The 13306-nt window shown below is 42.6% G+C and overlaps 1 protein-coding gene across 2 annotated transcripts; it reads left to right on the top strand.

The window, feature by feature from the left end:
- The first annotated feature begins 5975 nt into the window (after positions 1–5975).
- On the top strand, positions 5976–13072 carry pax9 (paired box 9). Of its 2 annotated transcripts, none has more exons than XM_054796720.1 (3): positions 5976–6169; positions 7802–8422; positions 12774–13072. In XM_054796720.1, exons 1-3 carry the CDS (start codon positions 6166–6168, stop codon positions 12929–12931), a joined length of 783 nt encoding a protein of 260 aa, XP_054652695.1. In that variant the 5' UTR covers positions 5976–6165; the 3' UTR covers positions 12932–13072. The 2 variants fall into 2 exon arrangements, with proteins under 2 accessions (XP_054652695.1, XP_054652696.1); XM_054796721.1 differs by having other exon boundaries at positions 5987–6169; positions 7802–8416.
- The last annotated feature ends 234 nt before the right edge of the window (positions 13073–13306 follow it).

The raw sequence follows: 13306 nt of genomic DNA, 5'->3' as shown, positions 1-13306 counted from the left end.
TAAATAAAGTACAAATACAAATACAATACAATACATAAATGTTTTTTTGTAATATTTGACTTTATTCCCGTAATATTATAACTTTTTCCCCAATCCAGTTTCCCAAAAACTACAAATTTGTTTCTCATAATAAGCCTATTAAAATTCAACTCTATGATATTAAAATGACATTATTTGTCCTCATGATATTCCCAGTTTATTCTGGTAAAATAGCAACTTTTTTCTCTTAATATTTTGACTTTATTCTGATATGTTTTTTTTCCCCATTTTTGCTGCGATTCTTTTTGAAATTTTCCAGCTATTTCAGCTTTCGTCTTGTAAATGTTCTTGTAGTAATGATGACTTTATTTCCGTAGTATTGTGGCTTCCTTGCAACATGACTTTCCCCCGCAACCCAATTTTCCAAAAATTACAACTTTATTTGTTGTTTTGTTTTCTATGAAATTACGAAGTAAGAAAATGTTTTTATATGTTTCAACTTTATGCTAGAAACATGACATTTTTCCTCGTTACATTATTTTTGTAAATTATCTTTTTTATTATTTTTTTCTTTTAATACGTTGACTTGATTCTTGTAAAATTACTTCACATTTTTCAACTTTTTGCTGTTTTTTTTTTCCTTGTTAAATTCTATTTTTTAGATGAGCCCCTGTCCGCCCTTGGGACACCCCTGCTCTGGCCTGACCTGTTGCTTCACGTTGACTATGTGGAACTTTGCTGCCCTCTACTGGAACTTGCTGTGAACTGACACACATATGACTTTCAATGTTACTTTTTAGACGCTCCTTTTTGTTTTTGCAAGACTGCAATCAAGTATCACACGCACACGCACACGCACATCATGGCATGACGTTGGCACCGTAAGCGATCAAATCAAGGTCACTGGAGATTGTCGTCAAACAGAATAATAACAGACTCGTGTGGGTGCTGTACTTACAATTGACCACCAGGGGTCGCTGCTGCGTCGTAGAAGAAACTGGAGCGCAGCAAACCACAGCATCCTTCCGCTTTCGACAAGGACAAACACATAAAAGTCAGTTCAAGCTGAGGAAAGTGAACCAATTAATCAGTTTATGATTAGCATACTAAATTAATTAGGGAACCCCCCCCACAAAGTTACCGTTTAATGAATCATGCAGGAGCGCCTCTGCAAGGCAAGCAATCTGTTGACAGCAACGATGGTTTCAAACAAAAGTAAAAATCCTCAATAAACAAATAAAAAAGAAAAATAGTTTTAAAAAATAAACACTCAAATTATGTTTAAAAATGGAAGTGGCTAAAAAACCAACAGATTCTGCAGTACTGCCATGCAGTGATTTCATTTCCGTTTTGACGTACAGTATATGGGGTGGGCTTGGGTGGTGCAGGGTGGGGGCAAAGTATCACTTAGGCACAATGCACCCCCCCAAAAAAAATGCAGAATGTTCCTGAATGAGGTCATGTGACAGAAGACGGGTGTGATGACTCACCATGCTCGTGCAGGTGCCCTCCATCATCACCACCTTTGCACGGCCTTGCACCAAAATGCAAACTACACTCAAGTACTGTATATAGCCATGTACCCCCCCTTGAATGAGATGTGTAATGAAGGCCAGGTGTCAGCACGTCTAAGTAAATCTTGTAAGGGTAGGGGTGTGTGTTGGGGCGGGGGGGGGTTAAGGTGGCCTCTGCAACAAGACTACATACTGTAGGTCGTTAACCCGCGTTTGTCCTCATTAAGGACGTACAAAAAAAGCTCCCACGGCCCGCGAAGGAGTCTTTCTTGCCCTGCTGGCGTGCGAGGTGAGGAGTGAGGGCACGCTGATGATGGACGCTTATGGTGGACACTGATGGACACTGATGGAGGGAGGAAAGGTCTTCCAACTTTCAGTGACAAGGTGACTTTTTTTGGGTCCAGAAAAACTCAGCCCTGGATGGAAGATGCACGAGTAGTTGATTCTCGTGTCATTAGAATCATGGCCTGAGATGTTTACCCTGATGCTGCTCAAAGCATCTTCTTCTCCACCGACTCGTGCTAATCTTAATACTACACAATGTATGTATGTATGTATGTATGTATGTATGTATGTATGTATGTATGAATGTATGAATGTGTCAAAGCAGCTGTTATCCAGCAAACTATGCATTTGTTATGCAGTACTTCCCAGATTTACCGCCAATGCAAATGGCATAATACAACTTTGGAGAATTTACAAGTACTAATTGTGCAACGCAGCCATTTCATGACTTGTGTGTGAATAAAAGTCTATTTCTGAAGTTATTTACAGACGATGACAAATGTGGGCTGTGTTTAGTTACACGATGAATGGAGAAGCGTGAGAAGAGTCAACATATTTTACACAAAGCTTTTTCCAGCGAGGGACACGCAGCGAAAAAGAAAAGGAAGCAACTTTGCCACTTTTATGGTATTTTGTAAAGCTGCTAAGAAGTGATATCCTGTTTGTATTTCAAGAAAAAAGTGCATCTCTGCTTTGTCATGGAGACGAAAAAGGCTACCATTAAAATCTACTTGCTTTTTGCTATTTTTTTCTTTAATTTTCCAAATATTTCAACTTTCCTCTTAATTAATCTCCACAAGTTTTCTTCTCGTAATATTATGACGTCATTGCCATAATTAGAACTTTTTACTCATTTTTATTTCCTATTTCAGCACAATGCTACTAAAATGACTTTATTTCCCCTCATAGTACTACAAGTTCATTGTCCGAAAATTGAAAGTTTTCTGACTAGAATACTCTTCTCGTAAACTACAGCTGGTTTTTTGCATTTAATTTTATTTTCAATCTATTTCAACTTTCTTGTAAATTTTCTTCTTATAATCATGACTTTACTTCCATAACATTTTGACTTTCTCATGACATCATAACTTTTTCCCACAACCCATTTCCCAAAAATGACAACTTTGTTTTGTTTCTCATAATATTATGACTTAAAAATAATAATTTCTTCTTGATATTTCAACTTAAGGGTACACAAAAACTATCCCTCATTTTCAGGTTATTCTCGTAAAATTCTGGCTTTTCCCAGTTGGATTACAACTTTTTTCTCTTAATATTTTGAGCTTATTCTTGTAAAATTACTGCCGATTTTTCCACTTTTGCTGCTGCTGTTTTAATTTTTTTTTTTTTTAAGATTTCTAGTTAAATTATATTTTTTAGAATAGGCTGGTAAAAAAACGCCCCTGGCCACAAATGGCCGCCCGGGCCCCACTTTGGACACCATTTATTTACAGTATACAGTATAGAGTATATAGTAGTATATAGTACATGCTGTGCCTCGTGAAAAAGCGCTTTCCAAATGAAAGGTATTTCACCATTAAATGCATGCATTTGTTGTATTTCCAGTATTGTCATTATTTTAGGCTTATGTTCATATAGTGTGTGTGAGTGTGTGAGTGTGCGAGTGTGTGAGTGTGTGAGTGTGTCCTCAGCAATACTAAGAAGCATTATTACTGCATGTGTCATACGGGTGTCTTTTCGGTTATTTCTTTCAACGTTTTCCATCATCGCTTTTTTATTTTTAACATTCTACCAACCAACCCTTAATTAAAAACTATTTTAGCAGGATTAGTGCTAAAAAATGTCATTTGTATTTTATTTTTTTTTACATGAGAACACGTGTCATATTGGTTGTATTGTTTTTCATGAATTTCACTGAAATGAACTCACGAATAAAGTAACGCTGGAGCCGTCATTGCTTTACGTTTTATTTTTGAAAAGTGGCTTGAAGTTTACCCACGCGTGGAAACGCACGAAACGCTTTCTTTATGACTAATATTACAGTATTATTACTAATATTGTTTCAAACGCACCAGACACTTCATTGGGTGCACGTGCACGTGCACGACCTGATCAAAAATAACAAAGCTTACCTTTGATGCCATTCTTTTAACAGCTTCTAGTTTGCACCGAGTCACCAAAAAATGACAAACGTCGTTTCTATCTGACCCTGCGGGTGTACCTAATGAAGTGGCTGGTGGGTGCGCGTTACAAAACACAACACGAGGGGTCGTGCGTATTGGCCAAAAAAAAAGAGGGAATATGAAGAAGATGGCGTCATTCAGACAAACATCGGACACTCCTCAACAATAAAACTCAAAATGCATCATTTTGGATGGGATTGGATGCAGCCTGCATGGATAAAAGCGCGTGGCAGCCGTGCAAGAAGCTGCAAATCACGCGTGGAAGGAAGCCTTGGAAGCAAAGTCTGTGTTTGGATTTATTGACATTGTACACACACACACAGACACGCGCGCGCGCACACACATCAACAGTGTGAATGAAGATATGGTATATGGCACGTACGCTGTGCACGTGCATTCTAAATAAAGGCCAAAAATGGCGTCCGAATACAAAAAAATCCGAGCTGTTCAGCACTTTCACTTCCATCGGCGCTTGTGTTTGCACGTGCACCCCCCAAAACTGCAGTACTTGTTGGAAAATGTACTCTCAAGCACACCTGATGCTTCATTTTTGACGGTTGGAAAAGGACACTGCAGGCGTTTTCGTGGCATAAAGAGGCAGGATGGGAATATTTTTTGCAGGTGTGTGTTCAACGGTACATGCAAAATGTGGCATTGGGTTCGCATTTGGGCCAAGAATCGGTTTTAATACAAAAGTCAGACACTTTTGCACACTCTCGTTTATAGAAATACACACCTAACGCTTCCTTTGAAGTGTTTTATGACACTGTTTAGTATTGCTAGCACATTTTTACATTAGAAAGAAACAAATAAATGATAAACCTAAAATGTATGAACATTAAATATTAAAATGTATTTACCATTTAATTTTAGATACAACAACAATAAAATGTTAAACATTACAATTTTTAAAAGAAATACTGTAAGCTTTTTTTCTCACGTGAAAGATTGCATGTGCGCGCAACAATTCCAACGTACCTGCAGAAAAACGGCAAGAAAATCTATCCAACTTTCTTTGCAAAGCAGTGTAAAAGGCCACAGGGGTTCATAGTGCACGTGAAGATTTAAAGAATAAAAATAAAAACTAAAGTACAGTAAAGTGTATGTAATACACGTGCAGCTTACACAAAGTTAAAAAAGGAGAAAATGAGGATAATAGTCATTGTTAAACGCATTAATTGCTGATAACGTTTGAAGTATTTCAGGAAAGCAAAAACGAAAAGTTAAACCGCACACGAAACAAAAAGTATGAATGCACGTGCACGCCATAAACCTTTCACTGTTTGCATGCACGGATCCTCCAAAATATGACACGAGAAAAAAAATCCACACAGGCGTGTGTACGTGTATGTGTGTGTGTTGTGGGGGGGGGGGGGGGGGGGGGGGTACAGACACAAACACGACAGCGCGGACTTGGTCTGCGTGCGCGAGAGACTGAAAACGAGGATTTTTGTGTGTGTTTATTTTGTACACGAGGCGGGTGGGTCAAATCAGACTTTATATGTACAAATATTTTAATTAGTATAATAATAACAATAACATCATTATTGTAGCACGTGTCTCTCATTTTAGACCAAAAAAATGAATTTTCCTAACATAAAAACATCATTATTTTATTAGGACTATAATAATGCATGCGGTGCAAAAACGTAAGTAAAAGCACAAAAAATACCCCCCCCCCCCCACCACCAATTATTATTCGGTTAATTATTTTACAATTACAAAAAACTAGGTGAAATTATTATTTTATTTTTTTTGTTTTTCACGCCACGGTCACCCACCAGGGGCTTTACGCACGTGCATGGGTCCACTATCCGTGTCAATAACAAGGACCGTTGGGGGGAGAGGGGGTCAGGTGTCACGTCAAACCTGGTCACCAACAGCAACAAGCATGCAGGCAGGGTCTCAGCCAGAGCTGCCAGCCAATCAGAGGACGAGGGACGAGATGCCCCCGCCCCTCCCACCCTAGCCCCGCCCGGCTGCGCAGCGGAGCAGACGTAAATGTAAAAGCTTGTCTTCTGCAAACATCCACAAGCTTGGTGTCCTCGTCGGCGTCTTCTTCACTCTGAGCTCTCCAGGAGGTCGGCTTCGAAGAGGAGGTGGTGGCGGCGGCGGTGGTGGTGGTGGTGGTGGTGGCGGGGGGGTGGATTCGCTGGTCGGACACGCTGGACGCGGAGCAGGGCCCACGCAGCAGGGCCCACCACCAAGCCGACGCCGTGTTCTTGGTCTGCGGCTTCAACGCGATGGGTGAGGAACCATTGGGACTTGCGCGCGTTTCCCCCGCTCCGTGTTGAGATAAGTTGGCGGTGTTTTGACGTGCCACGATAAACCGGATTTGCTCCGGGGTCAGGACGATGATGGTTGGATTTATTTGCCGTATTTCTATTTGTGGAAATTGCTAACTATGCGTCAGGACGCAGTATGATCCAGTTACGTGCACACTGAAGTCATCTTTACGTTCAAGTTTGATAGACTCTCCGCACGTGTGCGTGCTGTATACCTTTGACCACATGCACGTTTATGCTAGGAGCTAAGTTGAGTCTCAGCCTGAAGATACACGCCTCATCTATTTAAACATCGTACATGAGTCACACGAGGCTAAGTTTGATACTTGCTATAGCTTTGATGCACACAATGCACGGTAGATCTATGTTATGATAGCTCTATACAACCGGCTTTCAGTATTAGCCTACAGTATACGCGTGGATTAATGCTTTATGTATTCAAATGGACACAAAAATTCATATTTACGTTTAAATGAGACGCACCGTCTGTCCGTGAACACACCTCGGATTTGTTGACGCTCTGCTGTTACGTTGTTGTTTCTCTTAGGAGTTCCGTTCCGTTGGGTTTCAGCATTAGCCTACACGCCTCGCGTATTTACACCTGCACAAAACTCATATGTATCCACGTACATGCACCACCTGTAAATGCACATGCACCTCTGATGCACGTGGATTTTGGTTAACATGCATGCACGCATGACCCGTTTCCGCCTGCACGTGTGTTGTGTTTTTAAAGCGAGTCACCGTATAAACGCATTTAAAAAGGTTAATTTAGTAGCACTTTCTTGAACTGGAGTTGCTGTGCATGTAAACGTGTGTCGCAAACGTTTAGCAAATAAATCAAGAGTGAAGTACGCCACGCTCGGGTTTCAGCATGACACGCGTGAAAATGCACGCGTCACCCAAAAACTACACATAACTCAAATTTGTCTTGAGGGTGAGCGCCGCGCACACTGTACACGATAACATGCTGTACACGTATTCACGCGAGAGTAAAGTTTGCTGCGCTCGAGTCTCAGCATTACGCACGGAGACGCATTTCAACATGACTGCGAATGCTTGAGGGTTTGGTTGGACACTGCAAATATATTTATGATGCACATAACGTATGTTAAGCAGAGGGCACAATGACGGATGAATAATATTGCTGTAATAGCAGCAGTCATGCATATGGAGCCTACACAGCAAGAACAGTACATATTCAACTGTGGAGTGAGCTTTGTGACATAAAGACAGTTTGATTGACTTGCATACATTGTCTGTCTATAATAATAATAATGCAAATAATCAAAAATAGCCTGGCCTTGCCTGTGATATGCATGGCGTCTCAGCATGATGCGTAAGGATGCACATTCTGTACATCTATGTTACTGTGCATCTATGTTTATGACAATGACAAATAGAATTAATGGCCTTACCGTCGTTCCCCTTAAAAAGCGTGCATGTCCATCTGTAGGAGAACAACACAATATGACTTCATTTTAATACACTTAATACACTGAAGGTGCTCCACAATTGTGTTGACTTACATCTAGAGTGTCTGTGCCGGTTCTGTTCGGTCCCGCGTCCAACAAGTTCCCCGCTTTGCTTCCAGAACCAGCCTTCGGCGAGGTGAACCAGCTGGGCGGCGTGTTCGTCAACGGCCGTCCGCTGCCCAACGCCATCCGGCTGCGCATCGTGGAGCTGGCCCAGCTGGGCATCCGGCCGTGCGACATCAGCCGTCAGCTGCGCGTCTCGCACGGCTGCGTCAGCAAGATCCTGGCGCGCTACAACGAAACCGGCTCCATCCTGCCGGGGGCCATCGGAGGGAGCAAGCCGCGGGTGACGACGCCCACCGTGGTCAAGCACATACGGACGTACAAGCAGCGCGACCCCGGGATTTTTGCCTGGGAGATCCGGGACAGGCTGCTCGCCGACGGCGTCTGCGACAAGTTCAACCTGCCCTCCGTCAGCTCCATCAGCAGGATCCTGCGGAACAAGATCGGCAACCTGGCCCAGCAGAGTCAGTACGAGGCCGGGAAGCAGCCTCCGCACCCGGCGCCGCAGCCCACGCTGCCTTACAACCACTTGTACTCGTACCCGAGCACCAAAGTGCCCACTCCCCCTGGCATGCCCACGCTTCCCGGACACATGGCCATGCACCGGATATGGCCTTCGTCGCACTCGGTCACAGATATTCTGGGGATCCGCTCCATCACAGAGCAACAAAGTAAGAGTGGGTGCTACTTTTTTTCTTTAGTTCGTGCGCATAAAGATGCTGCGTAAGCGTGTGTTGTCTGCAAAAGCCTCAAAATGAGGTGTGTGTGTGTGTGTGTTGGGGGGGGGGGGGGGGGGGGGGGCTACTATTGTGATGATGCACATGTTGGGGGGGGGGGGGCAGTGGGATGAATAATGGCCATCATGATTTTAGGCGCTGCGTGCGTAATTGCGCACAAGTCCAACACATAAGTCACCAAAAGCGCCACTGTTCTGGAAAGCCAGCATAAATCAGAGTCCATCCTCACGCCTGCATTCAGTTTGCTCTTTGCTTGCTGGGGAGGGGCGGTTGTTCTCCAGTCCAGTAGGCGGGAGAGGGGAGTGTTGTCAGGCCGCAGTGCAGGCTCCTTCTGCCGGGCTTCTAGCGAGCTGCACCCCGGGGAAGGAGGAGGCGGCGGCTGCGGAGGAACTAGTGAGCAGAAAATCACAAGGGAGAAATTTGTGGCAGGACGATGATGAAACTATGAGCAGATGCCAGCAGTTGACATTAGATTTGAACATTTTTCAAGTTTGCATTCAAACTATGAGGCCTGACTTTGGTGGAGCGAAGTAGAGAATCAAACACTTGAAATAAAGTTTCATTCCGCAGAGAACAAGGCATGAGCTCAGCTCGTGCTCAGGAACTCACAACTGATTGTCACAAATGAATGCTACTATTATTATTATTATTATTATTATTATTATTATTATTATTATTATTATACCAGAACAAGAGTCCTGCTCTGACGTCAGTTGTCTCCTTTTTCTCGCCTGTGCCGCCCCCCCTCCCCATTCACCCCCCGAGCGAGTGAGACCCCATCATGCTTTCCCTCACCCAAACTGGAAGAATGGAGCGCTCGAGACTTCTATGGCCCCCAGCTAGTGGAGAAACTACACTTAAGACCTGACGCTAAATACGCACGGCTAATAAGACCAAAGAGCAAACAAATCCCGTATTTACGCACATTTGTAACAAAATTATTATTATCATACTTAAGTCACCGTCAGGGTCATATTGGAGTGCTAACATATTATTTTAGTTCCATTATTCTACCGGTTTGAAATCACACCCCCCCAACCGCACCTCAATACATGACAGAAAAGGTACACGATCAATAAAAAGCATGTCGTTACTTCTAATGGCGTTACTGTACATGTATTTATTTCAGCCTCCCAAAGTCATTTCTTCATTTTGCCTGCCTTTATATTTTCCAAGGCATATTAACGTAAAAACGAGAGAAGTGCAGAGTCAATTCTGCAGGATTTACATTAAGCAGCCATGAATGGACTTTAAAAAAAATGCGCACACATCCAGAAGCATGTTGGCGCCTTAAAGCTAATGTATTATTAATGTTTGTTTACATTTCAACACGAACACACGCTTGGCTGTGAGCAGATACCGATAACATTTCACTTCATATCATATAGAATTATTCTTAATATATTACAGTTCATGTTTATTGTGAGCAAGCGCAAAATCCATACCTTTCTTGTAAACAAAGCTCCCCCAGGCCTGACAAAGAGCAAACATTTACTCTTTTTAATTAAAAACGCACGTGTGATTTATTTACACATTCAGTAATTAATGGCAGCGTCAACAGAGGACGCTCATTTGAAGACGGTCCCTAATTTAAAACGCAGCTTTGATTGACTGTCTGTGTGTGTGTGTGTGTGTGTGTGCGCGCGTGTGTGTATTATTTATTTAGCACAACAGTCAAAGTAAATCATGTTTTATTTGCGTCCGTCACCAAGCAAACTTGCATCGATTATGAAACGATTTTTTAAAAATGAAGGACAAAGTGCGCAAAACATCCCATAATACTCAGATGAACATCTATTAGATGAAATAGATGAATAGATGAAATACATTTCATCTATTCATATCCTAGTTGATGTACACCACAATAACTTATGCAGGCTACATGTACAAAGTGAATATTTGATGGCAGATTTTATTTGCTTGCTTCTTTTTGATGGTGTGTTTTATTTTATTTTATTTTAAGATGAGTATTTCATTTTGCAGCGCTTAAAGAAAACACTAAGAATAAATGTTGCTCAGGGAAGAAGATGAGCAATGAAATGGGCCACGATGCTATTAAAACAAGTCAAAATGATAGAAGATTTGGAAGGTCTAAATCAAAGAAATGTAAATCATTGTTGGGATTGTAATTTGATATCAACATTCAGGGCCGTCCTAAGGGTTCTGTTTTCCAGCGAGGGCCACATAGTGAAAAATGAAAGGATGCAACTTTGCCACTTTGCTATTTAGTAAAGCAGCACGTGCAGACATGCTAACAAGTTGTAGGTTTCACGTGGGCTTTGTCACTTAGGAGGAAAAGCACATTATTCATATCAACTTCACTCTCTGCTTTGTTTCCTCCATTTTAAAAAATGCTCTCAATATTTCAGCTTTCATCTTAAATAATCTTTCGTACAGTTCCTTGCTGTAATATTTTGACTTTATTCCCGTAACATTACAACTGTGGCCCCCAACGCAATCCCCCCCAAAAAACACAACTTCATTTTGTTTGTTTGGTACGACTTTTAAAACAGAACATACTTTTTTCTTTAATATTTCAACTCTGTTACTAAAATGACTTTTTTTCCTCTTAAAACTTTGACTTTATTTTGGTCAAATTACAGCTGTCCCCCCCCCATTTCTGCTGTCCTTTTTTCTTTTTCATGTTCCAACTATTTCAGCCTCCTGCTTGTACATTTCCTGCTGGCAACGATGAGCTTATTTCCTATCATATTCTGACTTTATTCTCATAATATTCTAATTGTGTCCCCGACCTCATTTTCCAAAATGTACAACTATTCATCGTTTGGTTTGTTTCTCATATGACTTTTTTAAAAAAGAACTTTTTTGTTTGAAGTTTCAACTTGATGCTATGAACATTTTCCTCATATTACGTTATTCTTCGAAAATGACTTTCTAGTCAGAATATATATTTTTTATATCGATAATTTGGTGTCATTCTCGTAAACTTACTGCTTATTTTTCCTTTTTTTAAGTTTTCATGTTACATTTTATTTTGAGAATGTGCCACGGGCCAACAAAAAACAGCTGGGGTCCGCAATTGGCCCCCAGGGGCCGCACTTTGAACCCCCCTGAATGAAATCAATGTTTGACGGCCTTGCTTTGCTGTTGAATCATTTCTCTCTTTTGAATGAAGATCTCGAGTGAGGTGGAAGATGCTTGTGCTTGTCCTGGAAAAATGGGGGCTTTTTGCTTTGCAATGTGGTGTCACACCGACTTTATTTAAACGGTGGGGGGAATGAGTGCAGACATGGACCCTGCAAAGGCGCCTGCACACAAACATAGTAGTACGTGTTTATATAAAACATGACTTGTAGCTATTTTTGACTGAAATGGTGTCTCCACCGTCAGTGAAGCCGGAATCAAAAATAAATAAGGGAGGCTGAAATGATGCTCGTGCACTCAGCAAGGACCACCCAGCAGCACACGCTGGGCCCCCATGCTCCAGATTCTGCGGGCCAACTCAACAAGTCTGGTCGTGTCTCGGTGCCACTGAGGACATTTAAAAGCTGCACTCATTCTTCTTCGTCATATTTCCCTGCACGCCTAAAAACAAAAGTGCACTTAAGCTCGCAAAGTGGATATACAGAGACATGCACGTGTGCTTCATTTCATGCCTTCCGGGAGTTCATATATTAAAATTGGTGATTTTTTATGCTGCTTTTATGTGGTGGCTGTCCCATTTCCATCGCATCTGCATGCGTGTGGACGTGCGGGGGCGTTTGCCCGCTATATTAAAACACACTTGCGCAATCTAGCGCAAGATCGGGATGAAAAACCTCGCCTTTATGACTTCAACAGCACAATTATTGTGCGCTTGTCGTCTGCAGCGGCGCAGAAACGCACAGCACTCATAACGAGAGCCGTTTCTCATATTTCGGCCCGCTTGTGGAGCCAAATAGGGCAACCCCGAATCTTAGGAACAGCTTTGCAGGGCAGCTGCGAACGACAGTGAAGTAAAAGCGAGCATTATTGTGTAAATGTCTTAAATGTCTTCCGCATGCTGTCGCTTTGCATCGTGCGGGTCAGTATGTTGTAATATTATGATATAATTCATAGTAATATTGTGAGTAGAGTATATTCAAAAAGGGTGCACACACGTGCAGCTGAAATGGGGAAACTGTTGTAATTGTCACCGAAATGTCAATAACATTATTCAAGAAAGATTGTAATTTAAAAAATGCATTCATATATCTGCGCCAAGTGATTTTTGTTTTAGTTTTTGTGTTGGCTGTATTTGAATTTCAATAGATTTTTGTTTTTTTTTCCGTTCTGCTTTCCCACCCTGCAGACGCCGAGTGGCTTGCCCACAGCGAGCAGCTATGTCACGGCGCCCAGCATCCCGGTCTACCGGCCGCCCACCCCAGCGCCAGCCTACACGGGGTACAGCGCCACCACGTCGGCCTGTGTGACCGGAGCCACATGGCCGCCGGGCAGTGGCAGCTGTGACGGCCCGCTGGCCTTCCAGAGCATGGCGGCCGGCCGTGACGTCATCCACACCCCGTCATCGCCTCGGCGCTGTGAGGAGGATGGTGGGGGACGGCGGGCGTGGGACGGCAACCTGGGGTGTATTGTTTTTATTTTGATGAAGGACTGCAGGATTTTGATTGTTTTGTGCGTTTTGACCACCTATTTGCAACTCGCTGTCCTTGAACGCACCACGGAATAACAGCCCAGCTTGGACACAGGTGGACCCAGAAGTCATCATTCCTTGCGCATGCGCAGAACTCCACGCATAGCCGCAGAAGAGTGGGGGGGGGGAAAGAAACTGTGCTTCTGAATTATTTTCCATCTCAGTTTTTTCTATTATGGTGCATTTTTTAA

This window comes from Dunckerocampus dactyliophorus, chromosome 13, assembly GCF_027744805.1.
Source record: "Dunckerocampus dactyliophorus isolate RoL2022-P2 chromosome 13, RoL_Ddac_1.1, whole genome shotgun sequence".
NCBI classification, from domain to species: domain Eukaryota; kingdom Metazoa; phylum Chordata; class Actinopteri; order Syngnathiformes; family Syngnathidae; genus Dunckerocampus; species Dunckerocampus dactyliophorus.
This window is presented reverse-complemented; position numbering and strand designations above follow the sequence as displayed.